Genomic DNA, 27,759 nt, shown 5'->3' with positions numbered 1-27,759 from the left:
AGAAGATCCTAGTCAAGGCCCCACAAATTCTCTTGCTTTCCTCAATAACCTGGGGTAGGTACCATTAGGCCCTGGGGATTTATCCACCTTAATGTTCTTTTACTCTTACCACCTCCTTCTCGATCTCAAACATACAATGTTTGGTCCATGTGCAGTCAGAAGCCAACTGAAAATACAGCTATTGAAGCTCAGGAGAAAAATAAAGCAGAGAAGCCTCTAAATCATAAAGACTGCCGCTACAAGTTCATTGATGTTGGCAGTGATAGTAAGACAGCTGGTGCATTAGAAGAAAATAGTGGTGGACAGTAATTTGCTTACTGTAACAAATGGCTGTATGTAAAGTTGTAAGGTGGTGTGTCAGTTATGGTGATAAAATGAGTGACAATGCATGTCTTTGATAGGATGGTGATAAACTTTGTTAGTTGAGGCTTTCATTTGTTGAGAAATGAGAACTTGCAATTGATCTTAACTGTATATATGGTCAATAAAATGTTATGGGTTGTTTTATTTTAGTTTCTTAGCCAAGATATCCCAACTGGCATTACATTCCAGATCTGGATTGCAGACAGACATCTTGGCCTTGGAATATTGTTGAGTCATCTCTCCCTCTTCAATTTTAATCTAAAAAATTCCAGTCATAGTCTTTTGCCTAGTTTAAGTAAACCTTTAAAAGTCTGTGGTGGTTAGAAGTCACAATTACATCTTTCAGAAATACAGTTATAATATCCGTCAGCAGCAGTTAGTTTGAACTACTGGATATACAAGTCCTAGAATTACATGTTGAATGCATATTTATGCAGTGGACAGTCTAACAGCAAGATTGACATTGGTTGAATGCTGACAAGGTATAATTTGCACAATCACATTTCTGGCCCAAGTCTACTGATTCCTAGTTTTTAAAACATACTTCCTACCCTAATAAAACATTAGCCATTTCTGTTTTTTGCTGACAATTTATAACGGATTTGGATATTATTACACCAAGAGTACTCACTCAATCATTCTTTTATTAAAATACACAAACATATGCTGATACAGTAGTAACAGTAAAGAGACGAATACCACTCTTAACCCCTGGGTAATTTGCAGTTAGTTGGAGCTGTAGCTTGTTTCAAGTTTCTTATAATTTTGATAAATAAATAGTACTCAAACTGGTCTTTTGCTATTCCCTCTGAACTGAAATTAGGATTCACAGATAAAAAGCATTTAACCTTATATTGGCAAGATTATTTTCCAAACCACTCCTAGATTCCATCTTAAATTTTCTGTAGCATCATTTTTAAATATCCATGCATTACCTAAATTTTACACAATTACTAAACACCTTATAACATGAGGTGGAACCTAAAGGTACATACATTGAATGGTTGGAGCTGATAAATTGTGTAAATGTATTCCCAGAAATGTGTACTTTGATTATTTTTTCTGTACTTTTCAGCGATATGATAAAAGGTGGAGAATTATATACCCCAAATTGTGGAGGACGCTAAAAATGGCTTATGTGGACAGCAGCAGGAATTTACGTGGAACAAAATTAAGCAAGTGAGCAATACATTGTCCCATTGTATGGTATTGAGTCATTCACTTGAAAAACTTTTCAAAATGGCAAGTATTAGGCAATCATTGAAGGCCAACAAGATTTTGCTATCCATATATAAAAAAACACTAATTATCATGGGGGAAGGGTGGCAAGTGTAAAAAGCAAGAGTAGTACAACATTTTGCTATTTATTCTCAGTTGGGCTAAAATACCAAAAAGAGAAATAGTTTCAATTGAAACTATTTGCCAAACACTCTATGGCATAGTTCAATCTGAACACTGCATATTAGGAAGGGGACTGGAGATGGTGTCGCTCAGACTCAATAGAAACAAGAGCTAGGATAGATTGTAGAAGTTAATTAGTATATTCAAGAAAGAGTGTGATCTGGATTTTAAAAAAGGTTAAAGTAAATAGGAATTTCACTTTCCTTTACTGAGCAAATCTAGAAAGAGGGTTTAACTTTGAAAATACAGTCAGGTCATAAGTAAATTCAGAAAGATCTTTGTGACCTACACAAAAGGGAAGCAGCAAACTCAAAAGACTGTCTCCTGCAAATCTACCACCAGCAAAATATGTGCTGGAAAAAAGATACGCAAAAGCAAGTAAATGAACTGCACAAACAGAGCAGTTACAATCTAACCAAATGGCTATCGGATTCCTGTGCGCATTCGCTTTTTGACATGCAGGTAGTTTATGGAATTCTGCCTTCCAAATGTACAACAAACTTTGATTACTATTGGGTCAGAATTTTTCATAAATTTTTCAGACTTTTTCATTGAAACTAGCCTTTAAAAAAATTAGTGCGTCTGGAAAAATTGCTGTTGGTTTAAAAACAATGAATTTTGAGATAAGAATGCATGCTGCTGCAAATGCCAAAATGTCACGAACCCTTATTAAACAATCATATACCCATATGCAGAATAATTAAATTAGCTATATATTCTAACATTTCTCTAGTACCTTAGATGTTGCAAGCAACTCGACTGGATACAATCCACAAGATAATTGGATTAATCAGACTTTTTGCTATTCCTTCCAATAAGTATTGCATTGAGAATGGCGAAATTTCAAATGTAGTTTAAAAAAAATCTACAAAAACTTGCCTTGTTGCACATTTCGTAAAATTTCTTTAAAAAGTGAATATATAATCAGAAAATTTCCCCAACATTCTATGTACAATTTTGGCACTTACTATTCAGCACTAAAACAATCTACATCTATTTGGTTCAATAAATATTGATTATATTAAAATGGAACAAGGACTCCAATTATAAAGTAACCATTTTTGAATTCTTAAAGCATTAAAAACTTTATTAGGTATTTTTCTGATAATCTAGAGAACATCTCAGGCAACGGTTGTGCAGTACAGATTTCTAAAGCAAAAGAAATAACATGTACAATATACAGTAGCTGCACTTGCATCAATTTCAATCACACATTAATTATCTTGTCACTATACAGAAATATTATTTAATTGGAGTTTTAGTCTCTTGATTCAGTACAATGTCAAATCTGGTCTTTAAACAAAAAAGAAAAAAGCTGCATATAGGGGTCATATGGATACAAATAAGGCTGTTGCCTCTGGAATGTGAACGTACAAGATTAAGCTCCAGAGATTAGGTTAACAAGTGCTTTTCACGTGCAATTTTTTTTCTGCTAAAGCTTTCCCAACACAGTATATCAGACATAAGATTGTGATATGGGGCCCACAGGGCAAAAAAGAAATATTCTGCTCAATACTACGTTTCTACAGCAGCAGCCCTAGTCCCTGAAATTCTAGTCCCCCTCCCCAAATATAATAACTTGTTCAGTTGTAGGTGATAATCCACTGCTTTATACAGGCATCATGGGATGCTGTCACCAGAGTATGTGCATCCAACCAAACAATGCAGCCGACATGATATAATCGATGAGTATCTGTGGGGAGAAAACAAAAGCCAATTAAAACATTCACAGGACTGAACAAGTCACTCATAAAACAGCAAGGCAGCATTTTGTCCACAACAGGATTCAGATGCTTTATAATCCTACTTCTATCCATTAATTCAAAATACAGTATTCAGGCATGTGAGTGAGGTTAAAAAAGAGGAAGAGAGCCGAGCGCTTGCGCGAGGCGTAGAGCGGGGGTCAAAAAATAGGAAAATTTACACACAAAATTACTAGTTTCAAGCCTCTTAGTGCCTTTCAAAGTAAAAACGGACATTACAAAATAACGTGAATATGTCACTGTATACTAATAACATTTAAGTAAATTCGCACATTAATTGATAATCAGCACAAAAAGGTAGTAATTGGCTTTTCCGTTGTGTTTTATATTTTAACTCCGTCTTAATTAATTTAGTTATATAATCTTGCACTTAAATTTAATATTTACTCATTACAGTTCCATCACTGATTTTTTGGCACTCTTGGTTCCAGAGCTTTGCTGGTTTATCAAGCCGGCCAAGGAAGCCGGCTATGGGGATAGATTTGCTGGCTCCAGCTGGGCTGGAGTTCCAGAGCCCCGGCCACAGGTTGCAAATTCAACCCACCGATTGGCCGTGGAAGTCCCCATGAGGTCGAGATTGGCTGCCTTGCCCAGACTAGGTGCCACATTTTCGGGGAGACTTCCAGCATGCCTGGGGATTTCTCGCGGAACCGCTAGCAACTGAATTGACAAATTGGCCATGGAAGTCCCGATGAGGTAGAGATTGGCTGCCTTGCCCAGCCTAGATGCCATATTTTCGGGGAGACTGCCAGGGCGCATGGGGATTTCTCGCAGAACCCCTAGCGACCTCTCGCGGAACACTAGCGTTCATTACAAGTCTATACATCGTTTCTTTTCTTTTTCCAATCCGATTTTTTCCATTGGTAAACATGATTTTGGCAAAGTGAAAAACGCAGAAATCATGCAAAAAGCGCAGAAAATGGATTTTAAAAACGCAACTCCGCGGAATCTTCACATGCCTGAGTAGTTGCCAATTTTGTTTTTGAAGTAAAAAAAGGTTGGGACTCAAAAATACAATCAAAGGAAATGTACACACCCTGGAAAGCTAAAAATACATTTAGGAATAACATAGATTGTAATTTCAAGATTTTAACTTTAAAAATTGCATGTCAGTTGATCCTTGAACTATCGGCTAATATGGTCCATAATAAGCAATCCAAGTTTAATGAAGACAAAGTCCACATTATGAGCACGGTAGAAATTCTTAAAGGAAAGTAAAGGCAAGTAGATTTGCATAATCTACAGATTTGCAGGATGAGACCTTTACAAATAGACTTTGACCTTGTTTATTCACCAAGGAAGATTGGGTTTCCAGACATACAAATCACTAACATTCATAAAACTCAAGAAAATTTAAAAAAACAGCTAGTATAATTTTGGTCTTTAAATCAGATTACTTTAGTGTCATATACACAAGAGTGCAATGAAATTCTTTGTTTACAAAGGTCCTAGAGTAAACAGCATACATACAGTAATGATAAACAAGTGTGCAAAATCGCAGAACGGTGCAAGATTGCAGTACAATTGGAAGTAGCGCAAAAAATATTAAAGTAAAATAATGGCATCATCAAATGAAGTCGTTAGAGTAAGAAGGCAGGGCAGAACCTCTAGGAAAGGAGATGAAAGAGGTTGGACACAAATTGCTGGAGTAACTCAGCAGGACCGGCAGCATCTCTGGAGAGAGGAATGGGTGACATTTTGGATCGAGACTGTTCAGAGATGATTGGTTCAGGAATCTGATAGCAGTGGTGGAAGAAACTATTCTTAATTCTGGATGTCTGACTCTTACAAGCTCCTGAGTCCTACCCTAGCAGGCAGAAAAGAGAATGGCCAGGGTGACATGCAATCTTGATGACACTTCTAGCCTTTCTAATGCAACAATATTGAAGAGGAACTGGATGGAAGAAAGTGACTAGCCTGCTATAGAGTTCAGAGCAAATCCATCTATAAACTGTAAAAGCCCTATTCTAACCAATCTTTGAGGAAGAAAGTTCTTAAGATTTGTGACCTACAGAGAGAAATAAAAATGTACCTTCTGTCTCTAGTTCCAGATTCTCTCATAAGAGGAAACAACCCCTCCACACCCATCCAGGTAAGACCCATCAAAATCTTGTACAATACAAATCACTTTCTTCTCATTCTTCCCAATTCCAGCCTAGCCTGTCCAATCTTTCCTCATGAGACAAACTGCCTGTTCCTGATATCAATATATCAAGCCTCCTCTGAATTTCTTTCAATGCAATCACATCTGTTCGTAATGAAGACCAATATGTTGAAAGGCTGGAGCGATTGGGCTTGTATACACTGGAATTTAGAAGGATGAGGGGGGATCTTATTGAAACATATAAGATAATTAGGGGATTGGACACATTAGAGACAGGAAACATGTTCCCAATGTTGGGGGAGTCCAGAACAAGGGGCCACAGTTTAAGAATAAGGGGTAGGCCATTTAGAACGGAGATGAGGAAGAACTTTTTCAGTCAGAGAGTGGTGAAGGTGTGGAATTCTCTGCCTCAGAAGGCAGTGGAGGCCAGTTCGTTGGATGCTTTCAAGAGAGAGCTGGATAGAGCTCTTAAGGATAGCGGAGTGAGGGGGTATGGGGAGAAGGCAGGAACGGGGTACTGATTGAGAGTGATCAGCCATGATCACATTGAATGGCGGTGCTGGCTCGAAGGGCTGAATGGCCTACTCCTGCACCTATTGTCTATTGTCTAATGTACACAGCTTTTTGCTGAATCATTTTCTCACATTATGTCATTTGACAGATTCATAGTCCAATCTATATCCCTTGATTAGAGCGGGTGTCAAGGGTTATGGGGAGAAGGCAGGAAAATGAGATTAGGAGGCAGAGATCAGTCATGATTGAATGGCCCAATTCTACACCTATAACTTGTGAACTTGTAACCTTTTTTCTTTTCATACCTTATATTCCTACCTTTGTTCTTTAGCTAATTTAGTAGATACCGTCTCTATCTTTATCAAAATCATTTTGGAAATTGGAAATTGAGATACTTACGAGTTGGCACAATACTCATTACAGCTTGCTAGCCAATAAAATACACATTCTGCCCAATTTCTAGTCTTGCATCACGAGTTTTCAAATTTCTTCACTTTGTTGAAGCATCTTATCAAATACCTTCTGAAACACCAGTTCCTTTATTCTTTACAGTAACAACACAAAAAAAAGAGTTATAAGGAACTTTGGACTGAGGGGATCTGGCAAAACCCAAATGGTATCAATGTGTGGGCTATTTGTGAATATATGCCGTTTGACGACATCCATGTCAGCTGCTGTCACTTTGTTGAGAGTAGACCAATTAAGTATACTGATTTAATAATAATATATTCCTTTATTCGTCCCACACCGGGGAAATTTGCAGTGTTACAGCAGCAAAGTGGATAGCAAGAGACATTCATTATAAATGAAAAAAAAGGATAATTGTCATCATTTACTGTGTTTTTTTTACTGTTACTGTTAACAGGTCTGTTGACTGGTCTGCTGGGAGTAGCGCTGGTTGTGCAGTCTCACAGCAGCAGGAAGGAAAGACCTCCGATATCTCTCCTTCATACACTTGGGGTGAAAGGAGTCTGTCACTGAAGGAGCTACTTAGTGCAGTGACAGTGTCCTGCATGGGGTGGGAGTCATTGTCCAGCATCAATGTTATCTTTGCCATCATCCTCCTCTCTCCCATCGCCTGTACCGAGTCGAGGGGGCAACCCAGGACAGAGCTGGCCTTCCTGATCAGCTTGTCAAGTCTCTTCCCCTCTGCTGCTGAGATGCTGTTGCTCCAGCAGACCACTCCATAGAAATTGCTGATGCCACAACAGTGTCGTAGAAGGTCCTTAGGAGTGCCCCCTGCACTCCAAAGGACCAGAGTCTCCTCAGTAGGTAAAGTCTGCTCTGGCCCTTTTTGTACAGTGCATTGATATTTTCGGTCCAGTCAAGTTTATTGTTAAGGTAAACACCCAGATACTTATAAGAGTCCACTCTCCCGATGTCCATTCCCTGGATGTTCACCGGTGTCGGGGAGACATGGCTGCGCCTGCGGAAATCCATCACCATCTCCCTGGTTTTCCCCGCGTTGATCCAGAGGCGGTTCCGCTGGCACCAGTCCACAAAGTCCCTGGTCAGTTCCCTGTACGCCCTGTCATCGTCGTCTGTGATGAGGCCAACGATGGCAGAGCCGTCGGATAACTTCTGTAGATAGCAGTCTTCAGAGCTGTGCCTGAAGTCCGCAGTGTACAGGGTGAACAGGAAAGGAGCTAGCACTGTTCCCTGCAGAACCCCAGTGCTGCAGACCACCCTGTCCGAGACCAGGTCCTTTGTCCTCGCATACTGTGGTTGGTTGGTGAGGTAGTCCAGAATCCAGGATGTGAGGTGGTGATCCACTCCTGTGCGCTCCAGCTTGCCCCCCAGAAGCCCAGGCTGGAAGGTATTGAACACACTGGAGAAATCAAAGAACATGATTCTCACAGTGCTATCCGGCTTCTCCAGGTGCGAAAGATCTTTGTGTCGTAGGTAGATGATGGCGTCCTCCACCCCGATGCGAGTCTGGTAGGCGAACTGCAGCGGATCCATTGATGGGCGAGGACCAGTCGCTCCTGCGTCTTCATCAGGTGTGATGTCAGTGCCACCGGCCTGTAGCTGTTGAGTTCCTTCGGGTGCGGTGTCTTTGGCACTGGTACCACGAGGATGTTTTCCACAGCTGTTGAACTCTCCCCAGTTTCAGGCTCAGATTGAAGACGTGCTCCACTATCCCACACAGTTTGTCTGCACAGGACCTGATGAGCTGATGCCGTCCAGACCAGCCGCCTTCCTCTCATTGATTTTTCTGAGCTCATTTCTCACCTGGTCTGTAGAGACAGATTGGAGCACAGGGGCTGGGTGCTCGAGGGTGTGGGGGTGGGTGCTGATTTGCAGTAAATAACCCATATCTTCTATCAACAAAGCACAGCCAGGCAGTTTCCCACAATGTCAGATATAATGACAGTATTGTAACTGCACTGGAACGATTTGGCTAGACACAAAAGTCTACCTCTGAACTCTTCTCCCATTTACTGTCCCATTCTCCACTGTGATTCATGCCAAAAATAATACAAATACTGCTGAGCATAAGTAACAATGTTATTACACAAATGCAAACTACCAAAAATAGTGGAAATCTGGAAAAAACAACCCACAAAAATAATCTTGAAAGACTCAGCAGGTTAGACAACAGCTGTGGAGAGAAAAGCCACTTTCAGGATCGTAGTTTATCAATTATAACTATAAAATAATATGGAAATACCATATGAGGCATAATTGATCAAAACATAGGAGCTGAGACAGGAACTAGATGCAAAACATTTAAAAACCAAAAAGATTCTGAAATACCTGAGATTTTGAATCTTTTATTTGCCTCGGACACGCTCCAAATAAAGACCAATCCATCCATTCCACCAGTTGCAAAGTGCTCATTGTCTGGAGACCATCCTGCACACATAATCTTAGCATGATGTCCATGGTAGCGATTTGTTTCCTGCAAAAAACATAGGCATCATTACAATTCAGCTCAGTTCAACATCCACCATCTTCTCTACCTACTTGGGTATTCTATTACTTATCTCTCACCTCACCAATCTGCTGTTTGTGGCAAGTCAAAACCAGGTACCATGCTCAGAACTGCCCAAGGTCATTTGCAGCCACTTTCACTACAGGTCAGCATCCATGCATCCACATTACATCCATCAATCAAACATTGTTAGAAGTGGTTGGATTTTAGTCAAAGAATGTATGGGTTTGACACTGATCAACTGAATTAAAATGATACTTTGGGAGCCATATTACTAGCAACACAGGTTTCAGTTTTAGTGGTACAGTGTGGAAACAGGCCCTTCGGTCCATTGAGCCCAGGCTGACCATTGATCACCCTTACATTAGTTCTATGTTATCCCAGTTTTGCATCCTACACACGACTGAAGCCAATTATCCTACAAACCTGCACATCTTTAGAATGTGGGAGGAAACCAGAGAAGACACATGTGGTCACAGGTAGAATGTACAAATTCTGTACAGACAGTACTCATAGTCAGGATAGAACCTGGGTGTCTGGTGTTGCAAGGCAGCAATTCTACTGTTTTGCCACTGTTTGAAATCCCTAATTTTTGGAAGAGGGGCAATGTTGTCAGGTTTGCACATTAGCAAGAACCCATCTTGACCTACTTTAGTGCATGTGGTTCAAGAACTTAGAAGAGCGTGGTGGACAAATATAACTTTTTTTACAAGACCAACTGCATAATTGATGGCCATGAATTGCAAAGGTGCACTTTCACCCAAAAGCAGAAACACTATAGCCAAACTACTCAATTATTACTACCCAAACTGAAAATCAAACAGCCAATATAGATTGGAACTTAAGTTTCTTTCTATTTGCAAAACCTAGTTACGTGCTTTTCCGGAAGCTAGCTAATTATCATTATAGGGAGTAGCACAAATACAAATGGTAGGATAAAGATTTATCAATTAAATAAATAGCAAATTTCATCTTCCATTCCCTTCAGTCAAAAATAAGCTCAAGAATTATTTTTTATGAGTGAACATGTTTATTTTGCAGCAAAGGAGAACACTAAATTTTGCACAGCCAGTTATTCATGCGGTACTGGCTCAAAGGGCCAAATGGCCTCCTCCTGCACCTATTTTATATGTTTTCTATGCTTCACAAACTCAGTATTTCAAGGCTATGGGAGAGGGAAACTGTCTTTTTCTTAAGAGACTTTATTTTGAGATAATGGTTTTTAAAAGCAAAAAAATTAAGGAAGATGATTCAAAACGGCAGTCACTGATCCCTAAAAAATTGTGAAATTAAGGAATGCACAGAAGGTTAGTGAGATTAACAGAGTGAATGAGGATGCATAATATCAACTTGCAGAAATCATTATCTTTCAAAGTCTGATACATTAGATTCAGAGTGAATACAGGTCTGAAAGCCTGCAGGCAATAGACAAAATGGAACTTAGCTCAGGGCCGTGACAAGATGCCCAAAGTTTAATAAAGTTGGAGAAGATTTGGAATAGAAATTCTTGCAAAGGAGACATTAAAGGGAGATCGGTGCCACTAAGGGGTGTGGATATCTAAGATTGTAGTGTTGCAAATGTGTACAAAATCTCACATAATCTAATTCAATAATGATCATGTTAAAGGAGTCAACTGGTTGGCATTAGCAAGTTGTTTGAAGAACAGATGAGAAATTTTAAATTCCAATCAAAAGATCAAGTTATGCCAAATATTATCTGTGCATAATAATTATGCCCAAGAATATGTTGATAATGAAAACAATCATTCAGGACTTTTCCTCCCATGGTAGCGCAGCGGTAGAGTTGCTGCCTTACAGCGAATGCAGCGCCGGAGACTCAGGTTCGATCCTGACTACGGGCGCCATCGGTACGGAGTTTGTACGTTCTCCCCGTGACCTGCGTGGGTTTTCTCTGAGATCTTCGGTTTCCTCCCACACTCCAAAGACGTACAGGCATGTAGGGTAATTGACTGAGTAAATGTAAAAATTGTCCCTAGTGTGTGTAGGATAGTGTTAATGTGCGGGGATCGCTGGGCGGCGCGGACTCGGTGGGCCGAAGGGCCTGTATCTCTAAATCTAAAAAAAAATCTAAAAAGAGAACTGGATAAACACTTGAAAGAGGATAGTTTGTAGGGCTGCGGGGACATGTAAAGTAGTGACAGACAGGTTTGTTCTTTAAGAAGTCAGTTAGCTTTGCCAGACTGGATGGGCTCTTCTGTGCCATAACAATTTATGAATTTAAATATAGGGTTTTGATGCAGGGCAAAAGGCCAGGGTCTTAGCAGTTTGATTGAGGAATAGCATGTAAATGGCAAATATGTTGACAGATGTCAGGTTAAAATTATGCAATTGGTTACAAATCTTGATTTAATTAATGTCAAGGTTGTTTAAATGCACTATATATTTTGATTTCACAAATAGGTTGCATATGGAAAAGATCAACTAAATAAACTAATCAAAAATAATACAAATCTGTATTCATCTTGGTGTACAGCTATCATACAAGGAGTTATTCTTAAGCTTATTGCAGAAAATGGAAATTAATACCTGATATCCATCTGCAACAGTATATGTTATTATGTTATTTGCACAACAGGCAGCAAGGATGGCACCATCAGGTGAATAAGATAGAGCATTCACTGGTGCTTTGTTCTCAAAATCCAATACACTGCCATTTTTCTGCAGAGTGGAACATCGAATATTGTACAGGTATATTTTGCCATCCTTTAAAAGAACAAATACAGTAGTTTGATTCAATTCACAAAAAAAATTAATTTATAAAAAATATAGCTGAAAAGGAAAGTAATCGTAAAGCACAATGGACTAAGTTGACATTTATATATTCAGTCTGTGAATTAAAAAATACACCACAAATTTCCACTGGAAAATCAAAAAGCAAGTAAGTCACGCAATCAATGATCACCAAAAGGAACAGCAATATTGAATGTTAATGAAAGGCACATAATAGAGTAATAAACATTATATTAGGAAGGTAGACACAAAATACTGGAGTAACTCAGCGGGTCAGGCAGCATCTCGGGAGAGAACGAATGGGTGACATTTCGGGTCGAGACCCTTCTTCAGACTGATGTCAGGGGAGGGGGCGGGACAAAGATAGGATGGTGTCGGAGACAGGAAGACTAGTTGCAGAACTGGAAAGGGGGAGGAAATAGAGAGGGGAAGCAGGGACTACCTGAAGTTAGAGAAGTTAATGTTCATACTGCTGGGGTGTAAACTGCCCAAGCGAAATACGAGGTGCTGTTCCTTCAATTTGCGCTGGGCCTCACTCTGACAATGGAGAAGGCCCAGGACAGAAAGGTCAGATTGGGAATGGGAGGGAGAGTTAAAGTGCTGAGCCACCGGGAGATCAGGTTGGTTGAGTTGACTGAGCGGAGGTCTTCAGCGAAACGATCGCTGAGCCTGCGCTTGGTCTCGCCGATGTAGAAAGGTTGACATCTAGAGCAGCGGATACAATAGATGAGGTTGGAGGGGTGCAGGTGAACCTCTGCCTCGCCTGGAAAGACTGTTTGGGTCCTTGGATGGAGTTGAGGGGGAAGGTAAAGGAACAGTTTTTGCATCTCCTGCGGTTGCAGGGGAAAGTACGTGGGGAGGTAGTTTGGGTGGGAAGGGACGAGTGGGCCAGGGAGTTTCGGAGGGAATGGTCTCTGCGGAAAGCAAAAAGGGGTGGAGGGGAAGATGTGGCCAGTAGTGGGATCCCGTTGGGGGTGGCAGAAATGTTGGAGGATAATTTGTTGTATGCGACGGAAGGTGAGGACAAGGAGGACTCTATCCTTGTTTCGAATGGGGGGAGGGGGAGCAAGAGCAGAGTTGTGGGATATTGAGGAAGATCAAGTGAATCTTTATGGGTTGAGTTAAATGACAAATCATATTGCTGAGCTGGTTTTATAAGCCTCCAAACGTTTCATGGGTTAAGGGAACAAATCTGAAAGTAAGTTTGAAACTTAGTGTGAAAGGACTGGATAGAGTGAATGCAGAGAGGATGATTCCACCAGTGGATGAGTCTGGGAACAGAGGCCATAGCCTCCAGATAAAAGGATGTACCTTTAGAAAGGAGATGAGGAATGTATTTAGTCAAAGGGTGGCGAATTTGGGGAATTCATTGCCACAGAAGGCTGTGGAGGCCAAGTCAATGGATATATATTTTTTTAAGGTGGAGATTGATAGGTTCTAGATTAGTAAGGGTGTCAAGGGTTGTGTGTGTGGGGGGGGGGGGGGGAGACAGGAGAATGGGGTTGAGAGGGAAAGATAGATCAGCCTTGATTGAATGGCAGTGTACACTTGATGTGCTGAATTGCCTAATTCTGCTCCTATAACTTATGAATTTTCTGATACACAAAAGCACCAAGCAGTCATGGTGGCATGTTTCTAACTCATATCTGTGGTCACTATGAAAGGCTCAATGGGTACAGAGTTCATAAATAGCACCATGAAAACTTTTATTTGTAGGAACTGTGTACTCAGTCTTACAAAGGGAGGACATTTTAGAATTATTTTTGAGGAATGAAGCTGGGCAGATGGTAGTAATAGTAGGAAATCCTTTATGGCGATGAACATAAATCAAATGGGAAGAGAACAAAAGGTAAAATAGGAATAAAGGTTTAAGCTGGGTCATGGGCAGTTCACTTTAACAGATTGAGCAAAGATAAATGAAAATAACAATAAAGCTGAATCCTGGAACAAAGGAAGACATTTAAATCGATTCATAAAAAGGAACAATGTTAACATGTTACAAGAAAAAACTAAAAAAAATTTGAAGGCTCTACCAAATGTCAAGGAAAATGGAGGATAAGGCAAAAAAAAAACGGAAGCATATGAGGTACTAAGGACGAATGCAGCATCAAGCCAACAAAAGAAAAACATTAAATTAAAAGGAAAATCATTAGGAAAAAAGTTGCATAGAAGGTCCAATACAAATATGCAAATTTGGATTAGACAAACTGCTAGTTTTGATAGAAACCAGCCATTTTGTATGCCCCCATTTTGGCAGATTTTTTCTTTTTTGTTGAATACTCTAACCTGTTGAACATGTCCCGTAGCCTTACCATTAGCAATACAATGTACTGATAAAGAAACTCTGATCTTTGTTACACCCCTCCTCATTGTCTGCTAACTAAACTTGTTTTCTCTTCTTCTCACCTCTGAAAAGGGGTGGGAGCTGCTTTACGTCCTCAACCCTGGGTAGTTCTACAGAACTGGCAAAGTTTGCAGCAAAGTGTCAACTATGGTACTCTGAAGCACCAATTGCCACTTTTGATTGTTGTAGTTGATATACAAAGCTCCCAAGGGTCGGGCCATACCACTACCGAACCCCTCGGCACGGGAATGGACCAGTCCAGGGTGGCGACCCTTAGCTATGAGGATAAAGGGCGGGAGCTTAGGCGCGCTCGCTCTCTGGCAGACTCGACTGGTCTAGAGACACCACAAAATAAATCCCTCCCGAAATACCTGGCTCCTCGCCTTTATTTCAGGACTTTCGACGCGCCACATTGGTGACCCTGACGGTCCATTGCTGTTATAATGGACTCAAAATCTAGAACTGACCGTTCATCCGGCTCACAGGCCGACCATGCCCTTTCTATCGACGCAGTCTCCATCAAACTGCCGACGTTTGGGACCACCCGGCCTCGCGTTTGGTTTCAGCAAGCGGAGGCTCTGTTCCAGCTGCAGGGCATTACGGCAGACGACACCTGTTTTTTCTACCTGGTGGGAGCCCTTGACCAGGACACTGCCGAAGAGGTCACAGAGTTCCTCGATGAACCCCCGGCCTAAGTATAAAGCCCTTAAGGAACTGCTGTTCCAAACCTATGGACTTTCCAGGATGGAATGGGCTGAAAGGCTCCTGCACATGCCAGGCCTAGGCGACCGGCGCCCAACAAGCCTCCTGAAGGAGATGGTCGCACTACTCGACGGGCACAGACCGTGCTTGATGTTCGAGTATACCTACCTGCATCTGCTGCCGGCCGACATCCGCCTGCAGCTCACCGACATTCGGGCCCTCGGACGCGCTGTAGATGGCACGCCTTGATGACGTCAGCGCGCTGAATGTCACTCCAGCAGCGCCCGATTTCCTCCGGTCGGCCGGGGGATCAGTGACAGCTGCACCCCGTAGGCCTGTGCGATCGCCCCCCCGCGGCCGTTGCCAGGACCGCACCTGCAGTCCTGCACCAGCAGGCTTCAGGCAGCACCAGCAGAAGGCACTGGTGCTATTACCACCAGCGCTGGGGTGCTGCAGCCCAACGATGCCGCCAGCCGTGCACGTTCCCGGGAAACGCCGTGGCCGGCTGCCAATAGTCCCCGCGGCGGCCGGCCAGATTCACCGCCTCTTCGCCTGGGATCGGCGCTCCGGGGGTCGCTTCCTCATGGACACCGGGGCGGAGCTCAACGTCCTGCCCCCTTCGCTGGCGGACATTCGTTCCGGTAAGCGGGGGCCCGTCCTCACCGCTGCAAATGAGAGCCACATCTGCAATTATGGGGTCTGCACGGTACACATCGTGTTCGGCTCCTGTCATTTCACGATCGCCGACGTCTCCCAGCCGCTGCTCGGAGCCGACTTTCTGTGGGCTCATTCTCTCCTGGTGGACGTCAGGCAGCGGCGCTTGGTCCACGCCACCACGATGGAGCCCATCGCGTTGCACCTGGATGAGCCAATTGCACGCCCGCTGTCGTCTGTGGACTCCTATTTTGCTCGGGTTCTGACAGAGTTCCCGGAAATCATGACCCTGCAATTCTGGTCGTCGAACCCCAAGCACGAGGTAGTCCATTTCATAGTAACTACTGGCCTGCCCCTCCACGCATGAGCACGGCGACTGCTGCCCGATAAACTACATCTGGCAGGGCAGGAGTTACGCACGACGGAGTCTTTGGGGATCGTCCGCCCTTCCAACAGCCCATGGGCTTCCCCACTCCATATGGTTCCCAAGGAAAACGGGGGCTGGAGACCTTGCGGGGATTATCGGCGGCTGAATGTCGCTACCGCCGCGGACCGATACCCCATGCCCCACATCCAGGACTTGAGCGCCCATTTGGCCGGGGTTACAATGTTTTTGAAAGTGGATCTGGTGCGGGGCTATAACCAAACCCCGGTCCACCCGGAGGATGTGCCCAAGACGGCAATCACCACACCGTTTGGTCTGTACGAGTTCGTGCGGATGCCGTTCGGCCTTAAGAACGCCGCGCAGGCATTTCAACGGTTGATGGACGGGGTGTGTCGCGGGCTTGATTTCCTGTCCATCTACCTCGACGACATCTTGGTAGCCAGCCGCTCGCGGCAGGAGTACTGTGCCCACCTCCGGCGGCTCTTTCAGCGGCTCAGCGAGCATAGTTTGGCTTTCAACCTTGCCAAGTGCTGCTTTGGAGTGACAACAATTGACTTTCTCGGCCACTGTGTGACTTCGCCAGGCGCGGATCCCCTGCCGGACAAAGTCAACGCCATCTGCCGGTTTCCCCGTCCATCCTTGATGCGAGGCCTACAGGAGTTCGTCGGCATGGTGGCTTTTTATCACTGGTTTCTGCCGTCCGTGGGCCCACATCATGCGGCCGCTATACGAGCTTCTGGCGGGTAGGCATAAGGACGTCGTGTGAACCGACGAGGCGGTAACAGCCTTCGATGGAGCCAAGGAGGCCCTGGCTCAGGCTGTGCTGCTGGTTCACCCGCGGGAGGATGCCCCGACAGCCCTTACGGTGGACGCCTCAGAGTCTGCGGTTGGTGCCGTGCTGGAGCAACTAACGGATGGGGGTTGGCACCCCTTGGCCTTCTTCAGCCGGCACCTCAACAACGCCCACAGGAAATACAGCGCATTTGACCGCGAGCTCCTAGCTCTTTACCTGGCAGTGCGCCATTTCCAGGAGGGCCACCCGTTCACCGCGTACACGGACCACAAGCCACTCACGTTCGCCTTAGCAAAGGTTTCCAACCCGTGGTCCACCCGACAGCAGTGCCAGTTGGCATATATTTCGGAGTACACCACCTCCATTCGCTTTGTCGAGGGGAAGGAAAACCGGGTGGCCGACGCGTTGTCTCGCCCCGCCATCGATGCCGTTTTCGTAGTGGCGCCCGGCATTGATTATTCTGCCCTGGCGGAGGTCCAGCTACCGGAAAGTGAGATGCCCGCCTACCGGACTGCCATCTCTGGCCTCCGCCTTGAGGATGTCCTTCTCGGCCCCGGAGGAGCGACAATACTGTGCGACGTGTCGTCCGGTCAGCCGCGCTCCATCGTCCCTGACGCCTGGCGCCAGAGGGTTTTCGACGTGGTCCATCGGCTGGCTCACCCATCCATCCGGGCGACGACGGCACTGGTAGCTGCGCAGTTCGTGTGGCACGGTCTACGCAAACAGGTTGGCCACTGGGCCCACACCTGCATTCCGTGCCAGACGGCGAAAATCCAACGCCACATCCTGGCGCCACTGCAGGAGATCGGTGTACCACGCCGGCGTTTCGACCACCTGCACGTGGACATTGTGGGCCCACTCCCGCAGTCCCGGGGCATCACCCACCTCCTCACAGTGGTGAACCGCTTCACACGGTGGCCGGAGGCCATACCGCTGGCCGACACATCCACGGCTACATGCGCTCGTGCGTTGGCCGCGCACTGGATTGCTCGCTTTGGGGTGCCGGAGGACATCTCCTCGGACTGGGGGCCACAGTTCACCTCTGAGCTGTGGTCCGCCATAGCTCACCTGTTGGGGGTGCTGCTGCACCACACCATGGCCTATCACCCGCAGGCAAACGGCCTGGTGGAGAGGTTCCACCGGCAGCTGAAGGCAGCGCTGAAGGCACGACTCTCCGGCCTGGACTGTATGGACGCATTACCATAGGTCTTGCTGGGCATCCGGACTGCCTAAAGGAGGACCTGGCCTCATCTTCAGCGGAGCTCGTGTACGTGTCGCCACTCACGGTGCCCGGGGAGTTCATGCCCTTGGCGCCGGGGCAGCAGGAACCGCCCTCATCCACCCTACAGCGCCTTCGCGAGTGAGTTGGCAAGCTCGCACCCGTGCCGACGTCCCGCCATGGGACATTTTGCCCGCACGTGCCATTGGCCCTCAGGGACTGCGCCTATGTGTTCCTGCGCCTTGACACCCACCGGACGCCACTCCAGAGGCCTTATGAGGACCCATACCGGGTGCTGCAGCACGGACAGACAACCTTTGTCTTGGACATGGGGGGCCGGCCGGAGGCTGTGTCAATTGATCGCTTAAAGCCGGCGCATTTGGACATCGACCAACCGGTGCGGGTTGCCCAGCCTCGGCCGCGAGGTCGCCCCCCTTCACGGCTACCACCGCCTGTCCCCCCACTTGTGCCTCCGCCGGCCCCTGTGTCGGCCAATTTTCGTACGCGGTCCGGTCGGGTTGCGTGACCGCCAGTGCGTTTTGTGCCTCCGGTTCTGTGGGGGGGTCCTGTGGCGGCTCCCAAGGGTCGGGCCATACCACTACCGAACAGCTCGGCACGAGAATGGACCCGTCCAGGGGGGCAGCCCTTAGCTACGAGGATAAAGGGCGGAAATTTAAGTGCTCTCTCTCTCTGGCAGACTCGACTGGTCTAGAGACACCACAAAATAAATCCCTCCCGAAATACCTGGCTCCTCGCCTTTATTTCGGGATTTTCGTTGCAGATTTTCTGACAAACTGAATCATTTTAGCGTTGCGAGAAACGGTTGATAAAGACAGCCAATTTGATATGATTTACATGTATTTTAGCTTGTCACTCAAAATTGCAAATGGCAGCGTAGATTTAAAAAAAGTAAAAGCCCATAAGATCTTAGAAAGGGTTTTGAACTGGACCCAGAATTGGCTTCATGGCAGAAGCGTACCTTTTAACAAGTGTTTTTTCCAACATTTGGAGATATGCTATATTTACGGGAATACACAATCTCAAAGGGCATATCCACAGATCCTCAATAGTCAATATTGCTTTTTACGGTCACATGTTAATTGTTACCAGAGTGGAATTCTTTTTCTCAGTCATTTTCATTAAATTTCAAAAACTTCCCCAAAAGCAGTGAAAGAGTGTCTTACATTTCCTCCCACAGCCACAGTTTCTCCTCCAGGATGAATTGCGACGGTTTCCGGTTCGTAATCAAGATTTTCAATTGCAAAAACCTTTTTCTTGTCCTTCAGGAGTACAATCTGTGCAGGCAAGCATATTTAAAAACCTCATTACACAAGTTTTCGGTTGCAGATTTAAAAGTTAAGAATCGCAAGGTAAATTGGCTAATTGAATTCATCCAGTTAAAAACTGCGGACAAAGAAAAGTCGTGAAATTCTATATTTTATGGATGACGGTAATAAATTTCATTTTCTGTACAAATTAAAAACATTAAAACGTCAGTTCTGCACATTATGATAAGTATGTAACGAATTTGTATATATGCATAATGAGACTCAATTATATTACAAACAGGAGATAAATTTGAATAATATGCTTATTTTTTCAAAACAATCAAAGAGAGGAAAATTGAAACTGGATTACATTGACCAATAAAACATGATGAGGGAATGGCTGAACTCAATCTGGCTAACCCTCTACACTACATGTAGCAATGCATATTGTTCTTTAATCCCAAATCTATACATCAAGCAGCAATTGTTTAAAATTACCTGGCCAATGGAAGTGACAACTGTATAGCCACCACGACCAACTGCTACGTTCTTTGGTTGGGTATCCATCTTTACTGTGTCTTGAGGACTATAAATGAAATACAATAAGTCAAGCAAAGTTGTTCATGAACTTGTACATTATTCCTTCATATAGTTAGCATCTTACAGCACCAAAATGAGCACTTTAGCCCAATATGTCTTTGTCGACCAAACTGGCCCCATCTACACGTCCACTTGGCTGCATTTAACCCATAGCCCTCCAAACCTTTCTTACCAGCGGATCTGCCCAAATGTCTTTTAAATGCGAATAACACCGACCTCCTCTGGCAGCTTGTTCCATATAACCACCACATATCCCGTGTGGAAAGAGTTGCCCCATAGGTTCTATTAAACATTTCCCCTATAACCTTAAACCAATCTTTTCTGGTTCTTGATTCCCCTGGTCTACGTAAAAGACTGAAGTTTTCACCCTATCTATTCCTCTTGTGATATCATACAGCTTTAAAAGATTACCCGTCATCCAACCGTGCTCCGAGGAGGATAGTCCTAGCCTTCCCAACCTCTCCCTACAGCTCAGCCCCATAAGTCCTGGCAATATCCTGGTAAATCTTTCCCGCACTCTTCCAGCTTAACAATATCCTTCCTATAGCAGGGTGAGCAAAACTGAACAAACTTTTTGAAATGTAAGCTCACCAACATCTTGTTAATAATGCTCAAAATGAAAACATTACAAGTGCTGTCACTCTTTCTCTTTATGGACTAAACTTTATATCCACAAGGATTCAGAGGTACTTCCCTATATATTTTCACTATTATTGACATTATGTACAAAAATAAACCTGGCTACTATATCTACACATTCTACTCCCCATTGCTGTACAGGAAGACTCCTAATCGAGCATGCAGTCTGTAATAGGTTTTAAACTCCATCTAATTAAACATGAGAAACATGTTGAAACAGAAGTCCAACTTGCAGACGGGGGTGACAGTCCCATTATGGCATCAACCACCTGCAAATATGGCAATTTTTCAATGCATAGAAGGCTCAAAACCTTGTTGGTTAAGCTTAAGCAACAATTTTATGAATGGCAAATTATTCAATGTAATGTATTCAATGAATTCCAAATGGAAGTCCAGAGATGGATCATGAACTTGGAGTACCTTCACAGATGTTGGAGAATCAGGCCACTGAACTACAATGAATTGCAGTTTCTTGCATTTTATTTTGCTAACCTTTGCCCAAGCCTAGCTCAGTCAGGTTTCATCCTTTTTGCCAGTCATTTTGTGGACGAGGTTTATGCTGACACGAGTAGAAAATAATATTTAACTGCACGGGCCATTCAGTGGTGCATGGTACCCTTAATTTTGTGACAATTTTGTCACCAACAAGTTGCTAACTGACAATCTGCAAGTAGCCAGCCCATACCCGTACAGCGCATCAGTAGAAAGGACAGACACCTCAGCACCTTTCCTACAATTGTGTTTGATTTCCATGATGTTCACAAGTTACTCAGCAAATTCTTTTCATATCCTTAACAATTTATTTTGCAACCTTAACATTCTTTTAACCTACAGAAGGGATTAGATCAGGTGTGCTCGGTTAAATAGATAATCAAATGTAAATATTTGTTTGAAAAGTAGAGAAATATTGAAGAAAAAGGAGCACATTTAGTAAAATATCAAAAAATTGAAAATATAACACTGGAAGAGGACAAAACATGGAATTAGAAAACATAAATGATATCTTACTTATATTCTTTCTTGATCAAACTGGTGTAACGCACAGTATCATCCATACCACAACTAACAACTTCATTGTCATCATTGATCGCGATAGATGATACCATATTGGTATGTCCTTTCCCTGTAAAAGCATCATTCTCTCCAGAGAGAGCATCCCAGTAATGTGATGATCATAAAAATCAAGGAAAGGTAACATGGCCTTCAAAACAAGAGGAGTTGAGTATAGGAGCAAAGAGGTCAATCTGCAGTTGTACAGAGCCCTGGTGAGACCACACCTGGAGTATTGTGTGCAGTTTTGGTCTCCAGATTTGAGGAAAGACATTCATGCTATTGAGGGAGTGCAGTGTCGGTTCACGAGGTTAATTCCCAGGATGGCTGGACTGTCAAATGTTGAAAGAATGGAGCGACTGGGCTAGTATTCATTGGAATTTAGAAGGAAGAGAGGGGATGTTATTGAAAAATAAGATTAAGGGATTGGACACGCTCGAGCCAGGAAACAGGTTCCCGATGTTGGGGGGTGGGAGTGCAGAACCAGGGGTCACAGTTTAAGAATAAGGGGTAGACCATTTAGAACAGAGATGAGGAAAAACTTTTTCACCCAGAGTTATGAATCCATGGAATTTTCTGCCTCAGAAGGCAGTGGAGGTCAAGTCTCTGGATGCTTTCAAGAGTTAGATAGAGCTCTTAAAGATAGCGAAGTCAAGGGATATGGGGAGAAGGCAGGAACAGGGTACTGATTGTGGGTGATCAGCCATGATCACAGTGAATGGCGGTGTTGGCTCGAAGGGCCGAATGGCCTACTCCTGCACCTATTGTCTATTAACACAAAAACTTCAACAACCAAAACCTTGTAATTTCACACATTTTACAATAGACAATAGATAGCCAATTTTACCAGTAGACTATCATTTTAGTCTAATGTTTCTGAACTGGTGTCATTTTAATAACACTAAATGCAAATCTGATAAGCATCCATAAATTTACAAAATTAAAATGGTTAAAAAGAAAAAACTGTTTTTTGCATCACTGATCAAATTTTCTCCAATGGAAAAAGGAATTTATAAAAGTTGAGGAAAATTGCTAAATTGACAAGCATGGAAGAAATGTTTTGTTTTACAGGACACCAATGGTGGGCGAGTCAGTGATCAACAGAATCAGAAGCACAGGCTTCCCATTAACTGGAGTATATAAGAAAAGGGACAAAACAAAATTAGCCTGCAAGACCATAACAAAACCCTACATAGAGAGAAAATTGTTCATTTCAAGCCCTTAGGGGGCATGATATAGTAAAAATTATGAAGACAATTTGAATTTGTCAAGTGTATTCCTCAAGGAATAAGTAGAGGGCCTGACAAGGGAGAGAACCAACTCTTTGGGAATTGGGTAAAGCAAGTCACTGAAGTGGCAGTGGGCAAGCCTTTTAGGACCAGTGACTACAGTACTATTAGCTTTAGAATAGTTAAGGATAATGACAAGGCTGGTCCACAAGTTAAAGTTCTAAATTGGTGCAATGACAACTTTGATGGTTTTAGACAAGAACTTGATTGGAGTAGGCAGTTTGTGGGCAAGGGACATCTGGAAAGTGGGACTTTTTAAAAGTGCCATGCAAGTCCTGTTAGAGTGAAGGCCAAGGTAGGCGGGAATAACAAATCCTGGCTGATGAGAGAAAGGGAGATAGATACAAAATGCTGGAGTAACTCAGCGGGACAGGCAGCATCTCTGGAGAGAAGGAATGGGTGACATTTTCGGGTTGAGACCCTTTCTCAAATTGAGATTCCGGCAAGGAAAAGAGGCATGGGTCAGGTTTAGGCAGTTGGAATCAAGTGCATCCTCAGATGATTTAGGGACTGAGAAGCATATGTAAGGAAATGAGGGGGGAAGAAAGGGAAGCACCAGATAGCTCTGGCAGATAAGATTCCAAAGTGATTCAGTATGTTGAAGGAAAAAGGGTAACTAGAAAAAAACAGGGCCTTCAGAAATCAAAATGATCATCCATGTGTGGTGCCACAAGAGACGGGAAAGGTCTTCAATATGTGTCCTCTGTTTTTACCATGGAGACTAGCTAACTTGGGAAAGTTAATGGAGATGTCTTGAGGGCAGTCTATATTAGTCAAAGACGTGCTGGACATCCCAAGACATGATGGTAGATAACTCAATAGACAATAGGTGCAGGAGGAGGCCATTTGGACCTTCGAGCCAGCACCGCCATTCAATGTGATCATGGCTGATCATTCTCAATCAGTACCCCGTTCCTGCCTTCTCCCCATACCCCCTGACTCCGCTATTCTTAAGAGCTCTATCTAGCTCTCTCTTAAATGCATTCAGAGAATTGGCCTCCACTGCCTTCTGAGGGGGGATATATCCAAGGACATTGTGGGAAATCAAGTAACTAAATTGCAGGAGTAAAGGATAACAAACATGAATCATCGTTAAATATAGGTAAAGTGCTGGAAGATAACTAAATTTAAGAATGGCTGCAAAGAAAAGTTTGGAAACTACAGGGCAGTAAGCCCATCATTAGTGATAGGAGAGGTACAGGAGGGGTAAGATACATGTATTTGGAAAGGGTGGCTAATTCAGGATAGTCAGCATGTTCTTGTGCAAGTTGACGAGTTTTTTGGTGGTAACCAAGAAAAGTATGAAGGCAGTAAGGCCTTTGATAAGATTATATTTGGTTGGCTGCTCTAGGAATTTAGATTGCATGGACTCAGGGGGAACTAGCCAACTGGATATAAAATTTGTTTCATGGCAGGAAACAGGTGAAGGTGGAAGGTAGTTTTTCAGTCTGGAGGTCTGCAACTAGTGGTGTACTTCAAGAATTGGTGCTGAGCCCATTACTGTTTGTCATCTCCAATTAGGATGAGAACACATTTCCAAGTGTATTAAACATTTGGTTTTAACACACTTGGAGATAACACTAAAAAAGATAGACAGTGAAGACAGTCATCAAGAATTACAGTGGCATTTCGATCAGCTGAGCAAGTTGACTGAAGAATGGTGAATGGAGTTTAATTTGGATTAGTGAGGTATTACATTTTGGGAAGATAAACTAGAGCATGATCTTCAGTGAACAGGAGGGCCCCGGGAAGTGTTGTAGAGCAGAGGGATCTGCAAGTAAACCAGTTCCTATTAAGTGGTATCATGGGCAGATAGGCTAGTGAAGGCAGCTTTTGGTCAACCTGCAAAAGGAAAGATGCCATTAAGCCAGAAAGGATGCAGAGAAGATTTACAAGGACTTAAGGGCCTGAGCTCCAGGGAAAGATTGGGCAGGCTAGAACATTATTCTCAGGAGGCTGAGGGATGATACTATGGAGGTGTACAAAATCATGGTACAAAGCCTAAGGAGCAACTTTATCCACAGAGGGTGGTGCGTATATGGAAGGGGCTGCCAAGGAAATAGAGACAGATACAGACATTTTAAAAGACACTTGGCCAAGTACATGGACAGGAAAGGATTAAAGGGCCAAATGCACGCAAAATGGGACCTTGATAGGACATCTTAGTTGGCATGGAAGAGTTGGGCCAGTTTCTGTGCTCTATGACAATTTGTATTGGTGAAGGCAAACGAAGCATACATTTTGAAGAAAAATCAAGCAATTTTATATGGAACTGCCAGCATTTCCCTGCACCATGCACTAACAAAATAGGATTTTTAGGCTCATGTTTATAAAGCAGGCTTCCAGTTAATAAAGTCTGTTCATTGTGATTTCTCAGAACACCTACCAATAGTCTTCTCAAAAGATGCTTCCAATTCTCTAGTTCTGAACAATCCAGCTGAGACTAGACCAGAGAATAGTATCTCCATTTGTTTCAAATGCTGAAGAATAGCAAGTAATTAAAGTTGGCCAAGTACATGGATAGGAAAGGATTAAAGGGACCTTGATAGGACATCTTGGTTGGCATATGAATTTTTATTTTCAATCGAAGTCAATTACTATTCAAGGGCTTTCTAATTCTTTCCAAGGCTGATACCCCTCATTTTTTGTGGGTATGACTTGGACAAGAGATTGATTTATTTTACAGAATGCCTTGTTGGTGAAATGTTTGTGATGTTTGGATAGATTTATCCAGGAAATTCCTGCATAGAAAACTGCACAAGAAAACTGCTGCTGCTGTGCGTAGTTCAGTGGCAAATGTGGACGCTTGGCCAACAGTTTGTTTGCAGGGAATTCAAGGGTCAGCTGAATAAATAAAGTTTGATTTAATTGAATTACCTATCAAACATTACATTATGATCAATGGAATGGTTTCAAAATAGTTAGTTGGTTCATTGTTCAAAGGAACTTGGGAGGAGAACATTCAGCCTCACAAACACTATTTTTTTAAAAATATCGCCTATAGAAAAATATTCATGCTCACTAAATATTCAATTCAGAATATGTCCAAGTTCAAGAATATGTCCTTCTCTTGGATTTTACTTTCGTTGACTAGGTGGCAATAAAGGGGGGCTTTTCTGGTTGGCTACCAGTGACTAGCGGCTCTGCAAGGGTCGGTGCTGGGGCCGCTGCTCTAATGTGGTATTTTAATGATTTGGATGAGGCGATTGAAGGTTTTGTGGCCCAGTTTGCAGAAGATACGAAAATAGATGGAGGGGCAGATAGTGCAGAAAAAGCAGGAACTTTTCAAAAGGACAGATAGGTTGGGAGGGTGGGCAGAGAAGTGGCAGATGGAATGTAATGTAGCAAAGTGGGGAGTCATGCATTTTGGTAGTAGGAATAAAGGCATAGATTATTTTCTAAATGGGGAGAGAATCCAAAAATCTGAAGTGCAAAGGGACTTTCGAGTGCTGGTGCAGGATTCCCAAAAGGTTAATCTGCAAGTCGAATCGGTAGTAAGGAAAGCAAACACAAAGCTTGCATTTATTTTGAGGGCTTGTATGCAAAAACAGGGATGTAATGCTGAGGTTCTGTAAGTCACTGGTCAGGCTGCATTTGGAACATTGTGAGCAATTTCGGGCACCATATCCGAGGATGTGCTGGCTCTGGAGAGGGTCCAGAGTAGGTTTACAAGAATAATCCCAGAATGAGTAGATTAACCTATGATGAGTATTTTTCAGCACTGGACTTGTACTTGCTGGAGTTCAGAAGAATTAGGGGGAACCTCATTGAAACATAATAGAATAGTGAAAGGCTTGGATAGAGTGGATGGGGAGAGGATGTTTCCACTAGTGGAAGAGTCTAGGACTAGAGGTCATAGCCTCAGAATTAAAGGATATTCTTTTAGGAAAGAGATGAGAAGAAGTTTCTTTAGTCGGAGGGTGGTGAATCTGTGGAACTCTTTGCCACAGAAGGCTGTAGAGACCAAGTTAGTGGATATATTTAAGGCAGAGAAAAAGATTCTTGATTTGTCCAGGTGTCAGAGGTTATGGGGAGAAGGCAGGAGAATGGTGTTAGGAGGGATAGATCAGCCATGATTGAATGGCTGAGTAGACTTGATGGGCCGAATGGCCTAATTCTCCTCCTATCATTTACGATCTTATGAATACATTGTGTAGGATGATCAACTTTACAGCCAAAAAATAATGAATGCCTGAAATTTGTTCTAATAAAGCAAATTTATGCGTATTTTGCAGAAGCTTACATAAAGATAAGTTTACCTCGAGGAACCAGGTTTAAAATGGGTTAATTTCTACTTCATCAAAGGGATTTAAAAATTAATCTACAATGAAGTATAACACTTTCAGAGGAGATGCAGAATTCTTATGAGATACTCTTTACCCATTTCATAAATAAAGAGTAATGCTTCAATTTCAGGCAGTTAAGATGGTCATACTTCAATACACAGTAGAAAAATAAGCTGCTGTTTTGCTAAAATATATTTCATATAATATCAGTTCAGGAAAAATAATTTAAAGATTAAACTAGGACGACAGCAAGAACAGGAAATACTTCACTACTTAAATAATGCAGTTTAATAAAACAAAGTAATTGAGGAAAGTAACAAACTAAAGCCACCAAATAATCATTGTCTAATATGTTCTAAGCTATGCAGTTTGATATTTTGGCATGTAACCAAAGTATTCAGCCCAGCCAAAATAGCAACAACAAAAAGGATATTCATATGACCATCATGGCTGCCTGAGTAGATAGATTGCTTCCCATCATCAGTATGAACAGTCAATGACTGAATTGACTTGGTGTGCCCCTATAAAATAAAACAATATTATCAAAACATTTTAGGATATATATATATATATATATATATATATATATATATATATATATAGACATACCGGCGCAAATACAAAGACACAATTTTTGTTGTCTTTGCAACACAATCCAACTATGCAAAATATCAATCAAATAGGTGAAAGAAAAGCCAAA

General features: G+C 43.1%; 1 protein-coding gene across 1 annotated transcript in view; it reads right to left on the bottom strand.

Moving 5' to 3' along the window:
• Positions 1–667: 667 nt before the first annotated feature.
• The window catches only part of wdr1 (WD repeat domain 1), a 70,896-nt gene continuing 43,804 nt past the window's right edge, over positions 668–27,759 (bottom strand). The window contains exons 9-15 of the mRNA XM_078401367.1: positions 27,488–27,580; positions 21,443–21,594; positions 19,694–19,781; positions 19,112–19,222; positions 11,627–11,803; positions 8,902–9,046; positions 668–3,457 (exon numbers count right to left, since the gene is read on the bottom strand). Of these exons, the coding sequence (XP_078257493.1) occupies positions 3,348–3,457; positions 8,902–9,046; positions 11,627–11,803; positions 19,112–19,222; positions 19,694–19,781; positions 21,443–21,594; positions 27,488–27,580 (876 nt within the window). The 3' untranslated portion in view covers positions 668–3,347. The remainder of the gene's footprint in view (positions 3,458–8,901; positions 9,047–11,626; positions 11,804–19,111; positions 19,223–19,693; positions 19,782–21,442; positions 21,595–27,487; positions 27,581–27,759) is intronic.

This window comes from Rhinoraja longicauda, chromosome 1 (genome assembly GCF_053455715.1).
Source record: "Rhinoraja longicauda isolate Sanriku21f chromosome 1, sRhiLon1.1, whole genome shotgun sequence".
Taxonomy (NCBI): domain Eukaryota; kingdom Metazoa; phylum Chordata; class Chondrichthyes; order Rajiformes; family Arhynchobatidae; genus Rhinoraja; species Rhinoraja longicauda.
Note: the sequence above shows the minus strand (reverse complement) of the source record. Positions and strands in the feature narration are given on the sequence as shown.